The sequence below is a fragment of the Glossina fuscipes genome, unplaced genomic scaffold, assembly GCF_014805625.2.
Source record: "Glossina fuscipes isolate IAEA_lab_2018 unplaced genomic scaffold, Yale_Gfus_2 174, whole genome shotgun sequence".
Taxonomy (NCBI): Eukaryota; Metazoa; Arthropoda; class Insecta; order Diptera; family Glossinidae; genus Glossina; species Glossina fuscipes.
The window spans coordinates 1399997-1423955 of NW_023998517.1; the positions used below are offsets into that span (position 1 = coordinate 1399997).

Consider the following 23959-nt stretch of genomic DNA (forward strand, 5'->3'; position numbering starts at 1 on the left):
AGAGAGGGAGAGAGAGAGAGAGAGAGAGAGTCTTCGGAAAGGAAAAGTTAAAACCAACCTCATTGAGAGAAAAAAAGCAAAAAAAAAAAAAAAAAAAAAAACACTCACACACAAAACAAAATAATAACAAAAATATATATATATTTTTTTTTTCTTTTATGAAAAAATATTTGTTTAATAATTTTGTTGGTAATTTATTTAATTTCAAATTAATCTCATATCGTTTTTATTATCAATCGCTACTAACTAAAGCATCAAGTATCGTTTAATTTAATTTAATTTAATTTATTTAAGATACGCTTAGAAAATAAAAGAAATAAAAAAAAAAAAAAAAAAAACTAAAAAGAATTAAATAAAAATTAGATGTAATGGTGTTGGGGAAGGGAGCGAATAAATTTTTTTCTTTTCTTAAAAACAAAACAAACGTAAACGTCATCGAAATAGTCGAGAGAAACAGAAACAAATTTACAAAGAATTTTTTCTTCAAGTGTAACTCTTACAGTAACTTGCAAAGAAAACTAAACATTACTAAGTATCAACATTGTTTTCATTTTTATTTTATATTTATTTTATTTCTTTTTTTTTTTTTTTTTTTTTTTTTTTTTAAAGAGAAAATTATAAAATACATTTTTAATAAATTAATTTAAAGCAAACAAAAATTGCAAAAGATTTTTTTATTATTTCATTTAAAGTTATTTTATTTTATTCATTGATTGATTGATTAATTTATTTATTTATTTTAAGATGTATAAGAACTTAATGAGCTATAAAATCAAAGTTTTCTTCGTCTTCTTCTTCTTCTTTTTTTGAGAACATATTGAGTTTTGAACGTAAAATTATTCAAAAAAAAACACACACACACAAATTATCATAAAGAGAAGGAAAAGGGATTATCATCGTTATCTTTAGCGAAAATAATTCGTATTATAACGAGGATCATCGCTTTCTTCTTCGTGTTTTATCATTGTTGCCGATGTCACATTTAATCTATTTGTGTTGTCTAAATTTGAATCATAATGATCATGATGATGTTGATGTTGATGATGCTGATGTTGATGATGTTGATGATGATGATGATGATGATGATGATGATGATGATCATCATAATGATGCCTACTAACATTTGAGCCGGCAAAATCACCGCTTGCAGGTCTAATATTTGAATAGAAATAATTCACTTTAGATGCCGCTAAGCAATCGACATCATCATGATTATCGCCTTGATTACGTATAGTATACATGCTGTTATTATCCTTACTGTTATTACTATCGGTAGTAGTAGTTGTAATAGTTGTAGTAGTAGTAGTAGTAGTAGTAGTAGTAGTAGTGGTAGTACTCGTGAGATTTGTGATAGTAGCAGGAGTGGTGTTAGTAGTAAGAGTAGTAGTAGTAGTATTTGTATTTGTTATTGCTATAGTACTATAATTAAAATAGTAGTTTGCAAATTTGTCCTAATTTTATTCCCCTAAATGTTGCCCTTGCGCTGCCGCCGCCGCCGCTGCTGCCGCTTTCTGCGCTTGCGCCTGTTTCTCTTGTTCGTTTAACTCTTTGATGGCTTGTATCTCTTTTTTCAATTTCATTCGTCGATTTTGGAACCATATTTTTATCTGTCTCTCCGTCAGGCAGAGGGCATGAGCCATTTCGATTCTTCGCCGGCGGGTTAAATAATGATTGGTGTGGAATTCTTTCTCCAATTCAAGCGTCTGATAGCGGGTATATGTTTGGCGACCACGTCTTCGTAAACCATTGGTTCCTGTAAAAAGAAAACAAAAAAAAAAAAATAAATAAATAAAATAGTAAATCTTTCACTTTAAGTCAATGCATAGCAATTACAAACTAAGTTTGTCTTTGACTGCAGATGTCGTGTCTCAGTTGACGGAGTCAAGCGATTTATTCTTACTAAATTTCAAATCGGTAAACGCCAAGTATTATGCAAATTATAGTTTAGTTGAAGGCAAACTCAGAATTATTTTGTCAACCAACCGCACCATAGTTTTGCATTAAAATTTTACACAGTGTTTTTCTGTAACTACGTATATCAAGCTTGAGAAGAAATCGGTTGTCATGAGGTCGGAGCTACGCTGTTTCACGCGAGGAAGAGACAGTCAGAAAGAAGTCAGGAAAGACATAGAAATAGGGCGATGGTGACTCAATCGCTGGCGAAATGTGCCCAATCGTAAAAGGTTTTGCCTTCACCGAGCATTCACTACAGTTGCGAACAAAGTAAACTCTACCGCACTGGGGGGGACTTGAACTCGCGAACACAGGCTTTGTAGTAGCGATTCTTACCTATTCGGCTACTCATGCGGATTGGTTGGGTCTTTTTGAAAGTAAAAGTTTTTTTTTTCTTCCTTTCTTTTTCTTTCAAATCCTTATAAATATATTTAATAATCTTTTGCCCAGTGTGGACGTGATATTGGACGGGTCATATGCATGTTTAGAAGGTGATGTCTGCCCATTACGTTAAAGTACGAACCAAATTTTCGCTCTGCCGTATCCCTAACTTGATGTAAAAGACGTACGACGAACGAAGACTTATACGGACAGGTAAGAGTGACTAATAACGTCAATCTAACGAAAACTCTATGCAGCCTTTCATACATACTTCACCCGGTTGGCCGATTTTTTGCAACAAGATGTAAAAATATTTAAACTTCTTTTCAAAATCTGCTGTGGCGTGTGCAGGCGAACATTTTATTTTCAAAAGCCCTCTGACTATTGGTTCACTAGTGCCTTTCGTCCGTAGTCCGAGCACAATTACCAACTTTATATTCCAACAGTTCATTACTTTCTTTGGAACGGCTGCACTGAATACCTGAACCAAGACAGTGGTAGTAGTCTTCGTAAAAGATTTACAGGAAATAATTTTAAATACATCATAAGCAAATTAATCACTTCGGGTAGTAAAGGGTTCATGCGCCTGTACGATCTAAGTGACCGCGTATAACAAGGATTCAAAGTAAACGAAACAAGTCATCGCATCACAGGGGTTTCTGTGGCACCTAAATAAGTTCTTTATGATATCGATCGAAGCATTTCTCTGAGTGTTATATAGGGAGCGACAAGGTTTAGATTACTTCCGGCGATCGATAAAGAATGCAAAAATTATTTATTAAATATGCGTGCACTCAATAAATTCCTTACCTAGAGATCTGATAGTGAAGTGATTTACGACAATCATTATACATTTATTTTGCAATTATTCGGTTTGTTTTTTTTTTTTTTTTTTTGTATACTTTGTTCGTTTTTTTGTTTTTATATTCTTAATTAATCATAAATTATTTGGCATTTCGAAGTTTGTGTACAAAAGAGAAAGAGTTTGGAAGAGAGTAAAAACAATGCCAACAACTATGCGTTTAATAAAGAGCTGAGTTATACCGAATAAATTTTTATACATGCATTTGCATAGATATTTGTATATATATATACATATATATAGATTTGTATATATGGATATGTATGTATGTATCTGTATATGTGTATGGCCATAAGTTTACATTCATACATTAGTTGTAAATATATGTGTTTTCAACTTTACGCATGTCAACATAAATTTTTGGATAAATACCTTTAGGCTAAAAATTTAAAACGTAATAAATGCCCATAATATTTAACTGAACACATATATTTAAACAAAAGCAAAAACGAAATACTAAATATAATCATATCGTCGTACGTAATGCAATCCAATGCAATGCAATGCAATGCAATGCAATGCAATGCAATGCAAAATTCGCCTGAGCATATCGTATATGCATAAATGCATATACATATGCATACACATACACATACACATACACACATACATACACATAGATACATCTGCTCTTATATTTATGCAAAAATCCTGGTTTATAAAGCTCATAAACTTTAACATTTAAATGAATTTGCAATACATTCATACACACAAACACTCGTTCATGCATATATAATATATATATATATATAGCTCACATGTGCATATGAATGTGAGTAGATGAATAGCGTAGAGAGTAAGAGATAAGTTTTTGCATCAAAGAGATTGAGTGAGTTGTGGGAGAATTCTATGCTTTTTGCTTGCAACTGGCAATCGATGATAGTATCACACTTTGTGCAGCCTATATAAATAAATACATATATATATGCTGTAGTATATGGACATATTTTGCTTCATTCATATGCCTTATATACGTTTGTATATTTATTTGTGTAAACATATTTCTCTTTTTCTCTTTTCTCCGTAATTTATATAATGATAATATATTATATATATATATAGATATATATATATATATATATATAGACAAAAGAGATCGAGGACAGTGAAAAAAAAATTATGATATGGAACGTGAAGGTAATTTGGAAATATTAAAGTCACATACCGTTATACAAATATACCTGAAATATGAATATAGATGAGAAAGCATTAGATTGGTTCGAAAAATCAATTGTTCAGTAAAGACATGTATAGGGCGTATCGATGCGTTACGCACTTAGTGGACTACGGCCAATCCTTATCTCGTTTCCTCATTCCTTTGTGACCGTGATGGACTTTCACAAATAGGAAACATATCCTTAGTGGTTGGCCGCATTAAAAATCCGAAAAAAAAGAAAAATTTCCTCTTTACCTTATCCGAAGTAGATTGAAACTTTTTTCTACGCGCAGATAGACTTCTTGAAAGTGTTGGGCTAAGCAAGTTATTGCATAGCTTTTGAGATCGGTAAAGCATGATCAGTGGCAGAGAGGAATCGATAAGTTCATGCATCATATACTAAATCCAAACTTGGATGGATGGGTTAAAGCTTTACTCGATTTCTTTTTGCCTTGAATTTTAATTAGCTTTCGATGCCTCAAACCTATTTACATCTCTTTATTACTAATTTTTTTTACAAGACTTGCGAGTAAACTTGACTTAAGAAACATAGAACTTTACACATAGTTCAAATAAAAGTTTAAAAAAAAAAAAATTATTTTAATCAAAAAAAATTTACTTTTTTTTTCTCATTTCAGATTCATCCTTTCACTAGGGACTAAAAACATCGTTGCAAACACTAACGCTACTTAGTTACAAGTAATGGAAAAGAAATGAAAGAACGGTGGGTTTCTATGTTCCAAACTTTATAACTGAACTACCGAAAGGAAGACTTAGAGTTAGGAAGACTGAGAGCTTCTTTCATTTCTCATCATAGACTTGCTCGGTTTTGAAAGCCTAGCGCGCGCGAAATTCGATTTTAACGTAAGCAAGTAAGAGACCTATATTTAGTTGTTGGCGAGCCGTCCGTACTCATCGCCTTTGTCTTAAAGAAAAAAATTTGAAAAGCAAGAAAAATGCAATTTCGACACTTTGTAGGCGTACTAAGTAGGCGTGACTGATTTTTTTTGATATTCTCTACTTTTGTACAGATGCTGCAGAAACATCCTTAGAATAGATACGAGCCAATCTTGAACGTTGCATCTATTCTTGTTCGCGTAATGAGAAAGAAACTTTTTGCGTTTGAGGGCATACGTGTTCTCGAATTTTGCCGTACCTTGATCATGCCCTTTGACCGATTTGACGTCATTGGCAATACCAGCGCGCGTGCAAAAAGTCTCCAAGTATTTGCCAAATTTGGAAACGATTACCTGATTTTTGTGGCAAGGAGAATACCTACCACACACTGACGGACCGACGGGACTTACATACTTAAATCGCTTCAGAATTGGGTCAAGATCAGGACCAAGAATGTTTACGTACAATCTATAGATATTTTAGCTACCAGCTCTCTTCTGGATGCTGGAAAATTTTTTGACAAAACGAATGTTGGCCGCCCATTCTAGGTGATTCTAGGGTGTGAAAAGGAACGTTAAAGGTATACGAACAATATTAAATTAATTGACGTAAGTGCTAACATAGAATGACTTTTAAGGACAAAAGCGGGCTTTGACTTTGTGCAAAAGTGTGTGCAAAAGTTATTCGTAAAAAATTTGCCTCACTCTAATGTACGCAATTATATTATATGAGTTTATATGGATGCATGTGCGTGTGTTTATGTGTGTATTTACGAAATTGAGTTATTGCACTTGAGGCAAATTAAACTTCATAAATATGTTAAATCAGAGATTAACTGCCAAAGTATTCACAAAAGATTTTATGAGCCATTAAAGTGTGAGATGCCATATAAATTATGAAATCAATGTAAATTATGTTGATGCACAGAGGTGAGCTGCATCTGCAAGTGTGTAATCGTAAGCATAAGCACATCATATTGATAAACTTATTCAAAGGTAATTTTTACTTTAACTTATATAAATGAAAACACATGCACACATGCATGTATGCGTACCTGTGCATAAAAATTCATATATATATATATATATATATGTAAATGTAAGTACGTTTGTTGGAACATCAATTAAAAGTGAATTTAATGTCTTATTAAATGTGTGAACTGTTAACTGATAACTGACATTTAACTACCGGCATTGACGCACACACAAAAGTGCAGCGCTCTTGTTACCTGAGCTGAAGCACGTACGACCATCGTTATTCTCGATCTAATCGGTAAGTTAAGCAAACTTATATATGAACATATATATGTATGTATGTATATACTAACGTATTAACTGAAAATAGCAATCTCGTGGCCATGTTCATGTAAGACCATTATGGTGTTTATTTCTTCTTCTTCTTCTTTTTCTTTTTCTCTTTCTATTTATTTTTTGTTTTTTTTTTTTTTTGCAACTCTTTCTTTGGTTGCAAATACTCGATCATGTTTGAAGTCAGTACAGTCGTCATCAACTTTGTTTGACTCTCATAGCTATAAAAATGAAATGTTTTTCATGTTTGTTGTGTTGTTCCGTTGATATTATTGTTGTTGCCATTGTTGTTGTATATGCATTTTCCTGTTGTTGCTATTGTTATATTTCTTTACATTATTGTTGCTATTGTTGTTACTGATTGTTTGGCTTTTTTTAACTGATTTGGTGGTGGCTGTGATTTTTCTGCTGGGTGTAAGTATTTACCCGTGCAATTGCAGTACAACAACAATATTGCAAACTGTATTATGTTCCATTGAAGCATCACCATCCCCAATAACAACAACAACAGCGATGAAATCTCTCTAGCTACATGAGTACATTGATATGCTTGTATGTGTCATGTGTGCAGCAACATCGGGCGCATGTTTTGGATTTTAAGTGCAACCTACATGCACGCCCGTTTACTTGACTTGTACCATGTCGTTTGGGTTCAAGTTTTTTGTTGTTGTTATGTTACGCTGATGATCATTTCGAGAAAAAGGCTTATTTATGACATTGCTGCGTTTTTGCAGACATATACAAAAGCGATGGTGCAACAAGGCTACACAGAAAGAAGCATTCAGAACAGTTTAAACAACCGAAACGATCATCATCATCGTCAGCCTCCAGAGTTTAGTTGCCGGCCTCGCTTGCACATGTAGGCTGCCTTTCAATGCTTAAAATGCTGCATCGTTTACGTTTCTTTACTTTGTTTCTTTTTTTTTTTTTGTTTTTTTTTTGCTTTGCTTTCTTGTGTTCATGTAAAAACACAAACTTTACAAACATTTTCGTTTAAGGAAATATTTTCAATTTAATTTCATTGTTAACTGTAGTTGCGGTTTTGGTATCTATTCAATAGAATAAGCGACCGCATCTTTCCAACTTTTTTTCTCCTTTTATTTTATTTGTTCACAATCATATAAATTATAAGTTAAAATTCCTTTTCACGATCCTCCCAATGAATTTTTCAAATTGCAAGCGCTTCGTCATCATTGCAGCGTGGAAGGTTTCCATAATTGCTGAGTATTACGGAACGAATAGTGAAAGCTTAATCTTAGGAAAGTAAACGATTTTCTTTTTTTTTCTTGGACTTTTTCGTCTATCATTAGACGGATCTGTACTTGAGAATGAAGGGAGCACTTGAAATATGTAGGAATAAGGAGCAGAGATTGAATTAATTTACTCGCATCTGCTTATATGTCCGTCCGATTGCTAAAATTACAATTCTAAACTTGTCTAGAAAACCAATCCAAGTCTTCTTCTTTCTCTATGTTCGGGTTGGCCTTGAAAACCCGCTAATTAAGTCCGCGAGTCCGCATTAAAAAACGAAGCGAAATCCAAAACGAGGATCAAAGCATTAAAGATCAAGATCTTGTTCGAGGCGCGTGTTTTTTGCTGAGAGGTCTCCTCACCTCCTTACTTCCTTATCGCCTTAGGCACCTTACAGTCCTTAACACCGACTCGACACAGTAAGTTGCTTATTAAGAGTTGCCGTTCCGAGAATGCTCGTTGAAAAACACTTTCTTCACTTTGCCCATTAAAGGTCGTTAGTCGAAGATAAAGAGGATTTTTTGCTATTTATTGAAAAGTATTCTAATTTCATCACAGTCTCGTATCGGATAAAATTAATAATATTTCTATCTTAACAGAGTTTGAATCCTTTAGGATTCAAGCTATTGACTGAAATTAGTCTCCATGTGTTCCCGCTTGCAAATATGCCCAACTCCATGTAGAGAATTTAAAATTCGATTTTAGCTGAACACGTTGGTATAACGCATTATTATTTAAAAGCATTAACATTAAATAATAATAAGATAATACATTGACACAGCAATAGCATAAGTGAATAAAACTTAAAACGAACGACTGACTGTAAAAGCATATACACAGCGATAACGCAGCATTGATGTTACACAGACGTTTCCTATATATACATACATACTTGCATATATCTAAATATTTATATAGAGTCGACGGAAACAAGTGGCACCCAATTAAGCTAAATTTATGCAACAAGACATTCTTCAAGTTAATTGGCAAAAAACGCCATTTTTGCACAAATTTTTCAAATAAAATAAAACAAATGACATGACATGGCATCGCATGGCATGGTAGCAGTGTAGTAAGCTCGTGAAATCGAATGACACATAAACGCAAAAAAAAAAAATAACAACAACAACAATAATAATAATAATAATGATAACAAAAAAAACCAAGTTAACGACAAACACAACAAACAACGAGTCAACCAACCAAACAACCAACCAACCAAACAGCCAACCAGATGCAAGCAACCAGCGAGTGAGTGAGCAGTTAGTTAAACAGCTAATATGTTATAATAAGTTTTGGTTTTATTGAAAAAAAAAAACACAACTTTTTCACTGGTTTGTTTGTTTTCTTACTTTTGCTTTTGATTTCGATAAGGGTTCAGGCGAATACAGCAACGACAATAATGCTGCTGCAAAGGAAATTTTACAGGTTGACAGCTGCAAAGCGTTTTACAAATTACATAATTCAGTTTTTCGGTTAAGGATGAACTTTAATTTATTCATTTACTCAATTTATTCATGTATTTCGTTTTTCTCTCGACTCCTTCTTATTTATATCCCCTTCATTCACAATCGCCTCAAATTCGAATTCGAGGCACAAGGCGGCACATCATTCAAGTTATAACAAGCGTTGCAAGTTATCCGTCGATATATAAACCAAATAAAAAAAGCGAATCTTTAGCATTCATCATTAGAATATGAAATTGTTAATTATGAACGGGTTAGTCAGACGAATTATCGATCGGAGTTTATTACTTTGCTTTAGATAGCTATGCCGAAGCTTTGCAACGAAATAGGGATCGTTTGGTTGTCAGTTACGATATCATAACAATTTACTGGGATTTGCTGAAATTGTCAGTTATTAGTTGCTATACGTGACGTGCATGTGTATGCAAAAAAAGAACGAGTATAAGTGCTAAGCCTTAGTTCCACATCTTAATATTTGACACTCAAAGCGCTTCAGTAGCTGAAAGACGGACGGATAGACAAGAAGGCATAGCGACCAAAGGCTTGTCTATTCGCAAATCTCAAGTTTATGAAAAATATCTATCTGTGTCCGCTAACGCGCACTGCAGTGAGTTGTACACACTGTGTACCTCTATGTTTCGGACGGTGGGTACGATATAATAAATGCCGAAATTCGAGATCATGTCGTTATATGAAAGTGATTTTGCTTCTTCTTTTTTTTTTTAGTTTATGGAGACGAGTAAGAAGAAGAGCTTGACTTTTCTCTTTATTCCTCTTTCTCACTTCACCCAATAGAAACGGATGGCAATATCGCCATAACAACTGCAGTTTAGTCTGTAATACGTCATGATGTAGTTAGTAGTAGTACACCTTTTTGTTATTGGGTGGAAAGTGTAAAAACTTCATTTATTTTCCCTTAAATTATATTTGCACGCAATCGTTATAATCATGCAAACCTATATTTTCTTCCATAATCATAGAAATGAATGCCTGGCCTGTCTTGGTTTGTTTGTTTGTTTGTTTGTTAACTTGTTAAGTGCTTTATATGGCTTCGCTGTTCTTAAGAAAGTTTTATGTGGTAAAAATATGCAAAAAATGTAAATGAATGTAAAAATTGTGCAAATGCCTCAGAATATTTATAATAATAAAGAATTCATTTTTTCAAGAAGTGAAAAAAACAAAAAATAAATAAGAAAGAAAAAGAAAGGAAAAAAGGGTGAAAAAATTAATAAAATTATTATTTAACATACACAACTTGGAACGTAAAACAAATAAATTCACAATAAAATATGAACGAAATGTTTATGGTTTGCACAAAGCTTTGAACTGCAAGGAAAGCAAGTAAGGAAAGTACGAATGGCTTGGCGTAGCTTCTAAATGTTAGATAATGTTAGTGAATCATTTGGTGCTCGTTTAGTGCAATTATTTTGATCGTATTTTCGTATACAGCTCAATGACGTTTGCTACAAGTCTACTAACACACCTGTTGTTACCTTCGCAATCTCTTCATTATCACGAGCGAATTTGTATGTGGAGCGTTGATCGGTTTATTTTAATGTTGATGGACAAGCAATTAACGGTTCATGCTGGGCAGAGATACATTAATCCGAATCATGTCATGTTTTTTTTAAGGAATTATACCACGACGTGACTCTCACCCACTTACAAGACTCATATGAATAAGTCGTTGTTGCTTTTGTTTATAACCTATTATTATACTATTATTATGAATTGCTTAGACTAACGACATAAATCCTTCGATTGAAGACAAGAAAAGATTGAGCACTAGTAACGTAGGCTGAAAATAAAGTGTTGAGCCTAACAGTTGATATTACGTTCTATAGCTGATTTCGTCGACGTCCATAGGATTAGGATTAGCATTAGAATGCGATTGTTTTCAAAAAGGGGGAAAAAAGGAAAAGTTTACAGAAACACAAAGAAAGTGCTTTGCTGTAAAAATTTGTCCGTAACTGCACCTCTTCTTTAGGATCAGTTAGTGTGTTGCAAATGTATGAAGTAACAGACATGGACGTTCAATAGAGTTTGTCATTTGCCAATAAATATGACTAGGTACCCGTACGTACGGTGACGGTGTTCTTTAACTTGTCATTTATGCTTACTCTCGAGGTTAACAACCTGTAACGCAGACAGACTCTTAAAGATTATTAGCTTTGTTTATAGTTTAAATTATTTTCTATATCCAACACATATATATATATATATAAATATATATAAACAAAAAAAAAATCTTATACTCAGGGTGCATATATTTTGGACATGCAACGCGAAAAAATCGTAAAATTTAAATGCAAAGCTCAAAATGCGAGTTGTACGAACGTCGTGGCCAAAAGTTATTTATTTAGTGTTGCCAATAGGACGATTGTATTGTCCATTCTTCTATTGGATAACTGCTTCTCTAGGAAAGAACTTTTTTCTTCATAATGTAGTACGAAGAGCTCTTCGCAAGTTGCAAACGAGTCTCACCTCTTTATTACTTTTCCTCAATGAAAGTTTACGTTAAAAGTTGATAGTAGGGGATAGTAGGGGATAGTAGGGTAGTTGATATAGAATTATTCCCATTTATTTTTTCTCATTTCCTATTAAGCAGAGGTAATTTTTTTTCTTTTCCATAACCAACCAGGGGATGTCCCCTATATGTGCGGGCCGGCGGTGATCACGAAAAGCTATAAGAACTTAAAGCGGGGTAAAGAAAAAGACTAATGTTTGTGAGCGTTTGACTAAAAATACATCAAGTATGGACGAGTCGCGACAGTTTCTTGTATCGGTGAGAGATCTGGGCAAGCTGTGTAGTCCTGTTAAAGGATATTATTGGTGGGCATATCACGTTTATCTCCGAAGAGCACTTGCCTTGACTGTAGCTTTTTAGCGTAACCGCAATACTGCCCACATTACGCTCAAAGTTAACGGAGTTCTGGATACACTTTCGTCAGCCATGGGCACCTAAGCCTTTCGTTATATGCGGACGAATGCCATCAAGCAAAGTCTGCAGGCTTCTGCTCGCATAAGCGAATCATACTGTAATTTTGGATGGTTATAGGTGGTCCAAATGGTACGGATATCGATTGCAGTAAAGTATGCTTTGCACGGCTTTAAAAATCTAAGCCTTTGTCTGTGTCTTTCAACACTTCGAACACGTGTTCACAGGGTTCACGCATCAGTGCGTACATTTCATATCCGCCGCAGATCGTTCGATAGTTTTAAGTCGTACCAAACTTCTTTTATAATAAAAACTTTTCTTTGGGAGGAACACGCATTTCGCACTCTTCTGTGTTGTTCTATAAATGAGTTTTGAGATTAATATCGGACAACCGCTACTTCTGTCACTGAAAAGCAATTATCCCGAAAAAAATACTTTCTATGCTCGTTCTACATGCTTCAGTATTATGACCTATGCTCTGCCTTCCTTTTAAGTAGCCGCGGAAAGCAGGCAGAAAGACCTAGCGATCTATTAATATCTAAAACACTTTTCCAAACTTGTGTTAAACTCTAAGGGTTACGTTGTCGCACTTAACTTTAAAATTTTATAAACTTGAGGTGACCTCGTAATGCTTCGTTTAAAGCTCCGCTTTGTTGTTGATTTTAAGGGAAAATTGTAGGAAGGCCTATGTATGTATTTGTTGCCGTACAAGGGGTGAATTTTGAAGATCGTATACTTGTACAAAGACCAGTAAGGATCTGCTGCACTACTATAACGTTTTCATTAGGGCACGCCAGGGAAAACAATAGCTAAACGCACCTTAATAGTTTTTATTTCTTTTCTATTTTCAAGTCAAGCCTTCAGTTAGTTCAAGTAGCGTTTGTTTATTCGAAATTAATTTTGCGCTATTAACGGAATTGGATAGTGTGTGTGTATAGAATGAATTAGAACGTTAATATAAATTACGAGCATAGAAGCAATTTAAGGATATAATCTTTATCGTTGTTGTCTGTTGTTGATGCATTCATTATTAACCAAAAAGCATAACTTAATTGTTAAATAACTTAAAATCTATAGCAAGCGCCAAAACGAAACTAAAGTGCACTTTAGGCCATGGCAGATATATGGATATATCTGGAAGTGCGCGCATATATATAGATAAATAGATATATATATATATATATATATATATATATAGATGTGTGTGTGTATATACTTATATTTATGTGTATAATAAAAACAACTTAATTCCCTAACAAAAGTCATAATTTAAATCCAACAGTTAGAATACTATTGGCTCTAATGCGCGTGACTATTTTATGTTCTCCTATAAATTTGCCAAAGGTTTGCATCATTCGTTTGGACCGACCCTACAAACATATATAACACAATGCTCATATATATGCATATATTTTGTTCATATGCATACATATGATGCTATTTTTGTTGCTATTTTTTTTTTTTTTTTTGTGTTTTGTTTTTTATATACACATTTAATATATATACATATATCGAAATCAAAGTTTATACAAATGGTGCATAAAATTTATAGAAATACACAATTTTAACTGAGCATAGATTTACATATATTTATACATATATATATATATATATATATATATACTGATAAAGATACTGACTGACATATTTATAAGCTTAAGCGTACATATGTATAAGTATATTTATATATATATATATATACGCACGCTTGCATACGTTGAATAACTGCATACACATGAAACAATGTATCAGTGGCAATAGAGTGAAACATGTAATATATACAAATATCAGTATTTACATACATATCAGCAATGCGACATAAGGAATAGCAACAATAACAACAAAAGTATGAATATAGTGCAAGCGTAGTGATTTATTAGCTACGTTGTCGTATGCGGCACTAGAAAAATTATAGAAACACTATGCAAAATACATATTCACACACAATATAACTGATATAATGAAACAAAATAAAATTGTATCAATTGGATAAAAAAAAAAGTACAACTAACTCAAGCACCCGTACTACTCTTAAATACGTTCACGTGGCTCAGCAGCTTTAATTTCGAACGGGTGGGAAGTGCGATATATTACTTTATTCACAATTTTTGCTTCTGTTTCATTTCTTATTTTATTTATTTATTTATTTTTATTTTTATTTTTTGTTTAAACAGACTGTGTAATGTAGTGGCATGTCTACGAGTACGTACTCAGTCATACTAGGCCTTAATGATAAATAAAGTTCCCTTCAAAACGAATATAAAAAAATCACTACTTCATAACAAAGTCAGTTTCATCCGCTCTAAGTCAATTTATTTCCTAATCTGCGTTAAGCTTAAGGAAAATGGCTTGTGGATGACATGTAATTCTTTGCATTAGAATCAACAAAATTGTCGTACGAAAATGAAAAGGTAGGGACTTCACAATGTGTAAAAGGAACGAATAGACATCACTTACCAAAGGGTCAGAACAGTGTAGTTACCTTGAAGCAAAAATTATCGAACTATATATGTCAAGTCGCGTACGTAACGTATCAACATTTGAAACGTTTCACTAAGTCTGCTAGCTTGTGCTTATGCAGAGTATGAGTCCGATAATTCTATCAATATTAGATCCAAAAGGTATTCAAGAATTTCAGTGTGAACTGTTGCTTGGATTTTAGGAAACAACCGAAACTAAACTAATTCCAGATTTCATTAAAACTCTATATGCATTCTATAATGCTCTCGATTGTGTTACAAAGACGACGATAAACTTAGCATTTGATTATCTCTCGAGCCTGTGGCCTGTGGAAATTAGAAGAAAGTGAACGAAGAGAAAGAGAGAGAGAGAGAGAGATAGCGAGAGAGGGAGGGAAAATGCGGAAACATTGTATATCCAAAGCTGTCAGAGAATGAAAGAAAAACGATTTGACGCTTTGGAAAACTTTTCAAATCCCTTAAGTATCAAAAAAGTCACAGCTGTGTTAATAAACTACAACAAAGACAACAGCAGCATCAAAGGCAGATTCGGAAAGACTATAAAGAGCTCTGTTCTTTTTCTTCTTCTGTTTAATTTTTTTTTTTTTTTTTTTTTTTTACTTTTAACAATTTTCATCAACTTTTAATTTTTTATTTCCAAGCAAACGAAGCAGACTTTTGCAAATACTTTACATAAAACGCAAAAAAAAAAAAAAGAAAAGAACAAAGTAAAATAAAAAAGCAAAGCGTAGTAGAACATCAGAAATTATTCTAAACTTTTTCTCTGAAACGTGTGTTTTCCACAATCTTTAAAGTTTTACTCGATAAACCTTTTATTCGCTGCACTCGCTTATTCAGCTCAGAGAGTTTGTCTCTGTTATTTCGCTTAACAATTCTTTAAATTATCTGAAAATTTCGTTTCACGCAATGCTAGTGTTTATGACCCCTTCCAAGAGTTTAAATTATATACTCTTGCTAATATACATACATTTAAGAAGTGACTGAAGCGGCGGGCACACAGTAGCATCAGCATCAGCAACAGGAATCGCCATCGGCAGCAGTAGCAAGCAGCCATTACTGCACAAAATTCTTTAAATTTACGAAAAAAAAAAAAAAAAAAAAAAAAAAAAACGAAGAAAACAGAAAAAAATATTATGCAGGCTTAAGCGCCAAAATGAATTTCGCACTTTTTCGCATAATAAATTTAAAGTTTTGCTTTGCAGAAACAAAAGCGAAAAAAATGATAGCAGAAAAAATTTTCAAACTTGAAAAAAAACTTATTTTGCATAAAAAATTGCTTTGAAAATTTTTGTATTATTTTTAGTTTTATTGTTTTTTCTCTCTCTCTCTATATATATATATATATATATGTATTCTTTGGCCGCTTATGTTTTTTTTGCTTTTTTATTCCTTTGCTGGCACCATCACACCACAGGCGTGACAAACGCCATTTTGTAATTTACTTAAGGAGTAACGCATGATACACGTACGTTATTTAAAAACTTCAAATGAGTATGCGTGCATGTGTGCGTGAGCATGCGAGTGTATGTGTTAATATGGTTTATATGGACTTGTGTTTGTTGCAAGTATGGTTCTTGCTCGTCTTAAGGCAATCATTTATAACTAAACGAGGAAAAGATTCGTTACCCCTTATATAATAAACCTGGACATTAGACAGCAAGCAAGGGAAGTAATAGTGGATAATAGTGCCCGAGCTTTGACAATGAATTGTTTGTTCTTCTTTTGTGAAGATCATAAACGCTCCTAAACGAAGCCACGTGTCTGACAGACAGACAGACAGACAGATGTAATTAATTTTACTCTACTATGTTGATCAGAAAAATTCTGCCGAGTTCATAAAGTAACTGATTTCCTATATCAAGGCATTGCAAAGTGTTTGTTACTGTGATGCGATGCGCATCGAAGCGGCGATCTTCGATAGGCTGCCCGAAGCTTAAAAGCTAAGCAGCTAAATGTTTAAAAATATAAAGATAAACTCTTCCATAAGTTTCATAAGCTTTCACATCCTTTATAATTACAATCCAAATCACTCATACGCCTATGACACAAAAAAAGAACAGATGTCGTACAACATAGCCTAGCAAGGCATCATCATAAGTACTTCGCATCCAATTATTGTTACAAAATGATACAATTTTCGCTTATCGAATTGGTTAAATCACATATATATATATATATATATAGAACGCCTGAACTTATACCGACAATGTACTTATTGTGAAAAAAGTCGTTGTCGTAGAACATTCGCTTATTACTTCTAAGTTCGAAACTTAAGCAAAATTCTAACACGGATGTCTTTCGAACAGCAGATGTATTCATGCTTTAACGATCAGTACAATCGAAAGCATGCAATGCGTACCATTGTCATCCCGGCTTTGATGGTGAACCATGACTAATAGGTTACAATTTCTATCCAATAATTTCTATAGAATAACTTTAACTTAAATGTTGCAGATAAAAACAAAAAAAAAACAAAAAAGGACGCGTTCATTATGAATGCATTGATTTAGAAAATTCATACACTTTTATGTAAGCATTTTCGCATTTTCGCATTTCTTCAAAGTAATTGTAAGCAGAATTAATTAACAGCAAATATTCATTATCCACCGAAAGTACTGCAAAACAGTCGTAAGCTGAAAGGTCACAGGGATGGTTTACATATAGTCGCTCCAAGCCTATATGCACATACACAAATCCATACGTACATGTATACATATGTACATATATATATATATATATACCTATGTACATATATATATATATATATATGTACTATAATTCATATACTGTATAATATTAATTATTTTCATCTTACAGCACAAAAGTTGAGGTAAAGTTGTGGTAGTTGTAGTCAGAATGCAGTCGTTGTTGTATTATGTAAGATGACTTCTGTTTATTAAAATTTGGTGCATATGTATATGTATGAATATATGGTTTGATATAATTTAAGGATGCACGCCTTTAGATAGTACTGATTTCAAACCACATAAAAGCAATTAAATGCTGATTGCCTTAAAACCCGACCACCTGACGGGCTTAAGCATAAAATTCGATAGAAAAAGCTAAAGTAGAAAAAAAAAAAAAAAACGAAAACAGCAAGAATTAAAACAAGTGAACAAATTTGCATCTGCTTCAAGACGAATCTTGGATGCCCTTCACTTTAAAGTACATGCAACTAAAAGTTAACCGCTTGGAATAATATTTAGATCGAAGCTGATTGTAGAGGGGCTCGGTACATGTAATCGTGTATCTAAAATTTACCCGATTAGGATAATAATTAGCTGCAATTCTTTGTTCTAAATTTTATACCGATATTTGAACTAAGTTGTCAATCGGCGAAGGCTTTACGCAATTAACATAAACGGAATACAAGCGTGTGGTGTGTGTAACTTCCCTGGCAAACATACACGAAGAGTACGAAACATAAGCGGTGCTGTGGTCAAATCTTGATAATCTTGATAAAGAGGGGTATGTGCGTTCGTAGAAAAGTGTTGGCGAAGGCATCATTCATCCTAAATCTGATCCAGGGAATTGTTCGAATTATAAGCTGTTTTTGGGCCAAGCGTTAATTCCTTACGGTTACATAACTTGGTGTTACTAACCGCAATGGAAAGCTAAGCATACCTTAAATGCGTATTAGTTGAAATAGAAATAAGGCTGTGAAGCGTCTTTAATTTCAAACCAATCAGAAAGTTATCGAGAAGGGGAGGTTCCTCGTTTTAGCTTTTTACAATGTTCTACATACCTATCAATGCATGCATGTGTGTAAATTTCTAAATTTTCTGTGCGTGTTTGCCTTTGCCTTTTTTTTTTTTTATTGCTTAGTTTGATAGAAAAGCAAAACCGTATTTTCCAATTGCCAACACATTTTGCTTAAAGGTAACAAACTGATGCCATAATAATAATCAGCAGAATGTTTGTATTTTTGCGTGTGTGTCCGTAAAAGCATGTACTTGTAGTTGTAAGTTGCAATTACAATTCGTGCGCATATATATATATATATATGTATATACGTATATATATATACATATAGGTTTAAGTGTGCAGCACGAGTTTATTACACATACAATAGCTTATTTTGCCCGCTGAGGTTGAAGAGTATGTGCTCACGCAAAATATTTACCCACACACACGCACATAGAAAGCATACGCACTCCCTGCGGGCAATTTAATTGACAGATTTACAACATTTCGATTGTCAGTTGTGTGCAAAAAATTAAGATTTTTTTTTTTCTTTTTTTTTTTTTGTGTTCCCTTTTCATCTTATCACACGCGGCTCACCTTCATCTTGATCACACTGCAACCTGCACTTAATTCTGCGATACACTTTTCTTTTTTTGGATTTGTATTTTTTTTTTTTTTTTTTTTTTTTCTTGTTTCTTAGACAAGAGGACAAAGGGTAGGTAGGTAAACTAAGGCCTTTTTCAAGAACTTTTTTAATATCTTTACTGAATTATATTTGTGGTTGCTGTAGTTGTTATTATTGTGGTATATAAATATCAGGTTACGCCTTTATATCCACCCCATAAGATTGGAGTGATTGTAATTTAATTTGATTTCATTTCTTCAATAGTGGAACGAACGGTAAACGTACTACACTAGCACGTGCTCATATGTATAAGATAATCTAATAAAGAAGCAATTGTGTACAATTCGAGTAAAAAGTATCGGGAATATTAAAATAAAATTACATTTCTGCAGATTGCCTGAACAGAATAAGTAAGTAATACTTAATTTTTGCAAATTTTGCAAATCACAACTAAAGCATCGTAAGGTTTACATTTATTTCGCTTTATTTCGGGCGTTTTTTCACATTCTCGCCACTCTTTCTTTCATTTGTTCCCTTGCTTCCCCTTAGGGTCAACTTGTATCATTTCAATTATGTCTTAGGATGCAATGACAATAAAATTGCATTTAAAATGATGTCTGCAAAGTGCCCAGCACGGCCCTGTACACGTTGCTCGTATATGTTTCGCCTAAGCCGGATGCCAAAGCATTTTTGGACCGCTTTGTTTAAGAGTTGCTCAGTCTTATTGCTTATGGCATAATCCTTGTACAATTTTTTTTACTCCTCTCGAACGTAACAGGGTTTAAAGACAAAACTTGAAGCTAGCATACTAAACACTTGTCTAATTAAACATGAGTGAGAGCGAAAAAATTAAAGAAAATAAATTAATTTACTCCACTATGTTCTTTATAACGAATCATACCACAATCAGTCGGTCATGACAATCCTGGCAATAATTAAAGTCTTGTCATACAAACAAGTTTTATACAACATTATACAGAGGCCATGCATTTTTTCGAAAATTTAGAATACGAAATAATGAAGAAAACGCGTTCGGTAACAATTCCGTTACTTTTTGATCAATGTGCAAGCATAATCATAACTTAACATGATACTAGCTTAGGAGATAAATTCACTGATTATTTTATCGTATGTATGGACATTTCACAATTTTCCAGTACTTTTTGAGTACCGTGTGATATGAATTAATTGCTTAGTTTATTGCAAGATATTGAGATGAGGATATTTCGATAGTGTTTTGATAGCGCGCAATAAATATGTTTATGCATATACGGCAGTAAAACAAATTTCGTATACTTAGGAGAGAATCTAGTTTTCACAAGAGCTGCCAAAGAATTGTCTATCAACAATAACATCTTAAATTACATACGTTACATATTCGCTTTTCGTCCTCCTAGGCGGGACCTTGCTGCGTTATTTCCTGTATATATATATATACCTTGTCAAAATGGTAATGATGTACAGACTTTTGTTTGCCAAAAGACGTCATCCACTATTAGAAGTACATTTGATTACTTATTATATACAAGTCTTTGATATGTTCTGCACAAGTATGGTGCGAAAGCATGGTGATTATGTGGAATAAACATAACTAGTCCAAAATAAACGATTCATGCTCCTTTAAATACAGGTACGTATACGTTATGTCATCTACGTCTGCCTGGATGTGCAGCTTGAAACGCGGTCAATTACCCCTTAAGCCAGTTAGTAGGATGTCATCTTACGTTTACGTAGGATTCATGAATAATTCCTTTAAAATTAAAGACGTAAGAGAAGACTATAAAATCATGCTTCGGCAATACTTTAAAAAGCAAGTCTTCGAAGCAAAAGCCATCGGAGATCAAGAAAAAACATCGCAATAATGACAAGAGAATAAAAATGCATTGCATAGCCTTTAGGCTAAAAGCATGAAACCAGAAGACGCAGAAACTAAAAGATAATAACAACAATACTGCAACAGCACATTCTTTCCACACATTTTGAAACGATTCTTGCAGAATACACTTTAAATACGCATCATAATAACGACTTAGAAAATATCGATGACTTTCTTAAAGAAAAAACGAGGTAAACAAAAGAAAAAAGAAGATCGACTAGCAACGTTTTCAAACAATGCAGCGTTTGGCTTAGTTAGACCTTAACATTAGATTTACGGACGTTTTGTATATAAACATATATATATATATGTAATTTCCAACAAAAATTTATTGTTAATATATTCGTCAAAAAGATGAACTTTTTAAAAAAAAAAAAAGATATACGAGATGAATAGAACACTCTTGTGTCAGCCCTGGATATGCGCTTGTTGATCTGGCTTCGATCTCCTCCAGCTTTGCGGCCTTTATCTTCTTAATCGTGGCAAAACTCCGCCCTTTGATGCATCTTTTCAGTTTTGGGAACAGAAAGATGTCGCATGTGAATACGTTGGATGGGGCATGTGTAAGGTGCAGTTTTTCGGCAAAAAATTGAGAAGAAGCAAAGTCAAAATTTAGCGACTTCAAAACAAACTTCGCCGCCTTACGTTTCACATTCAAAATATCCGAAAGAATTGCGTGGCATGAGCCAAGCGATGTGCCGACATCCTCAGAAACCTCTCTAGTGGCGACTCGACGATTCTCCATAACAAGTTTCTTCATTGATTCAATATTTTCATCGATTGTAACGATTGCTCTCGGCCTTGCCTCGGCGAATCGCTTGTACGACTTTTTTTTTTTGTTTACAGTAGACTCGCCAAACGCCATAGGCCACGTTTTCTATGAGATGGGTCACTTAATTTCATTTTTCACAACAAATTGAATGAATTGATTTTTTAGTCCCTTTTCTTCGATAGAAAAAAATCGCCAAGTGCACCAAAACATGTCTAGCCTTTATGTAATGTGAAGTCAATATATGTTGGGGACGTGTGTACCAACATAACAAAAAAAAGCCAAAATTAAAATTTGAAAAATTATGTTTTCATTCCCAACACACTTTCTATATAGTCAATGTTCGTAAAGCTGATAATGTCAAACACTAGGCGATAGTGTCATAAAGAACTCAATGAGCGTAAAGTAATATATAAATGCTAACCCACCTATGCAATCGTTAATGGTGAACGTATTGCCAAATCCGTTTGGGACCGTATATTCAAAAGATCGCGAAAGTTATAGACAATAATTTTGAAAAGATCTTTTTCGAGGGTCCTTCAGTTTCTTCTACATTCTGGGCGTGCATATGAACAGATCATGTCCATTTTTTAGTCATATATTCCTAATCGATCACAATATGTCCGTACCAAATCTCAACTTCCTCCATTTGCTTTAGCGACTATGACGATTCATAAAATTTGTCCGTCCAGTTGACTAGCTTCAGTAAACATAAGTATACCACATTGGCCAAAATGGCCAAGTGGGCCAAGTGCTGACAGATCAATAAGTCCTTCAAAATCATGATAAAGCAAGTGAATTTTTGAACTTGAAATTATAAATCCGTCCAGTTGACGTGCGTCGCGAATTTAGTGGTAAATTTGCATAAAGCAAAGAATCCGCAGAAGAGTGGATTTTAAAGGAATTTCGCTACAGATTTTTTTTGTTTAGCAATTTCTCGGCCTTTCGAGTTCTTTTCCCTCCTTTTTAGATATCTAAAAGAAGTGCTCTTGGCACGACTAACGACAAAGCAATTAACTGAAATGTCTTCTCCAATAAGAAATGAAAACATTTTCAAGACAAAACTATGCGGCATTCACTGCCATTGCTTTTGGTTTTGCATGAAATTCTTTTCATTTACTCACTGTTCGGTCAAAATACATTTTTGTTTTTTTTTTTGTTCCTGTAATACACTATTTAGAAAGTTTTTATCTTTACCTTTAGAGTGAGTATGTAGCTGTAATTGTTGTTGAGCTTAAAAATCGAGATTTTCAAGCCATAATTTATTGAAGGCGTTTTTGACTTGAGTTGAACTGAAAAACGTTTTAAGCGGTCATTTGCGATTACGGTCCTTATTATTTTAAAGCTCATTGAACTTTAAGGCTTTGCGTTCAATGCATTCCACTAAATTGTTATTTACAATCTTTAAAAAAAAGAAAAATTTGAAAAATAAAAAAATTACTGAGTAAATATGCTCTCGTGTACTCGGCTTAAAGAAAGGGCTAAGGCTCTGATCTTGATCATACTGATATGAGTTAAGACCGTTGAAATTGTTATGTGTCAGACTCTAAAACCGTAACGCAAGAAAGCTTTATAATCAGTCAGCGGCTCAAAAAGAAAAGGTAAACTGGTTTTTATGTTGAGATAATTTTTTTATTTTTATGTTTTTTTTTTTTTTGGGTAATTTCACTGTTGTTGTTATCGTCTGAAGTTCAAGAAGGAAAGGAAAGCGTTACTTTATGTTCATTTTAGGGCTTTTTTGTTTTTCTTCTTTCTTTCTCTGTTTTATAGAGTGATCGTGAGTATCATCATAAAACGATGGCCATAAATACCTGTTAAGTGTATGTTGGTTATATCTGAGGTGGTTTGCCTAACTTAAGCAAAAAACAAAAAAAAAAAAAAAAAAAAAATGCCATCGGAATTATTCATTATATTATGATAAAGAAGAGAGCAACAAATCAGGTAACAGGTAGACTGTAAGCTTTTAATGCATAAAGCAACAGTTTAATGTATTAAAGATGCTGTGTGGTGCACTGTTTTTGCCTTCTTTCGTTTTTTTTGCTTTTTTTTGTTGTTTTTGCCTCTTATTGACTTACGGACATGAAACGAGAACTGGTTACTTTGAAATATTGTGATTTTTTTTTTGCTTTACTACCATTGTATAGTATATTGTGTACACAGTAACATGGCTGCTTGCGCGGTTTTTGAATCAGTGCAGACAGTCAGTTGATAATTTTTACTGCGTGCGTTCCTCTGTTTTTATTATGCGTTTCATTATTATTATTATTATTTTTTTTTTTTTTTAGACTCACAAGATATCAAAAAAAAAAAAAAA

The 23959-nt window shown here is 33.5% G+C and overlaps 1 protein-coding gene and 1 long non-coding RNA gene across 4 annotated transcripts in view; one reads left to right on the forward strand and one right to left on the reverse strand.

Annotated features, from left to right (window-relative positions):
• Positions 1-1440: 1440 nt before the first annotated feature.
• The window catches only part of LOC119641699 (homeotic protein ultrabithorax), a 183409-nt gene continuing 160890 nt past the window's right edge, over positions 1441-23959 (reverse strand). For all 3 annotated transcript variants that reach the window (XM_038040491.1, XM_038040490.1, XM_038040489.1), the window contains one exon: positions 1441-1753. In XM_038040491.1, coding sequence (XP_037896419.1) covers positions 1458-1753 — 296 coding nt within the window. In that variant the 3' untranslated portion in view covers positions 1441-1457. The remainder of the gene's footprint in view (positions 1754-23959) is intronic.
• The window catches only part of LOC119641701, a 219114-nt gene continuing 201465 nt past the window's right edge, over positions 6311-23959 (forward strand). The window contains exon 1 of the long non-coding RNA XR_005247876.1: positions 6311-6521. This is a non-coding gene — a long non-coding RNA (uncharacterized LOC119641701). The remainder of the gene's footprint in view (positions 6522-23959) is intronic.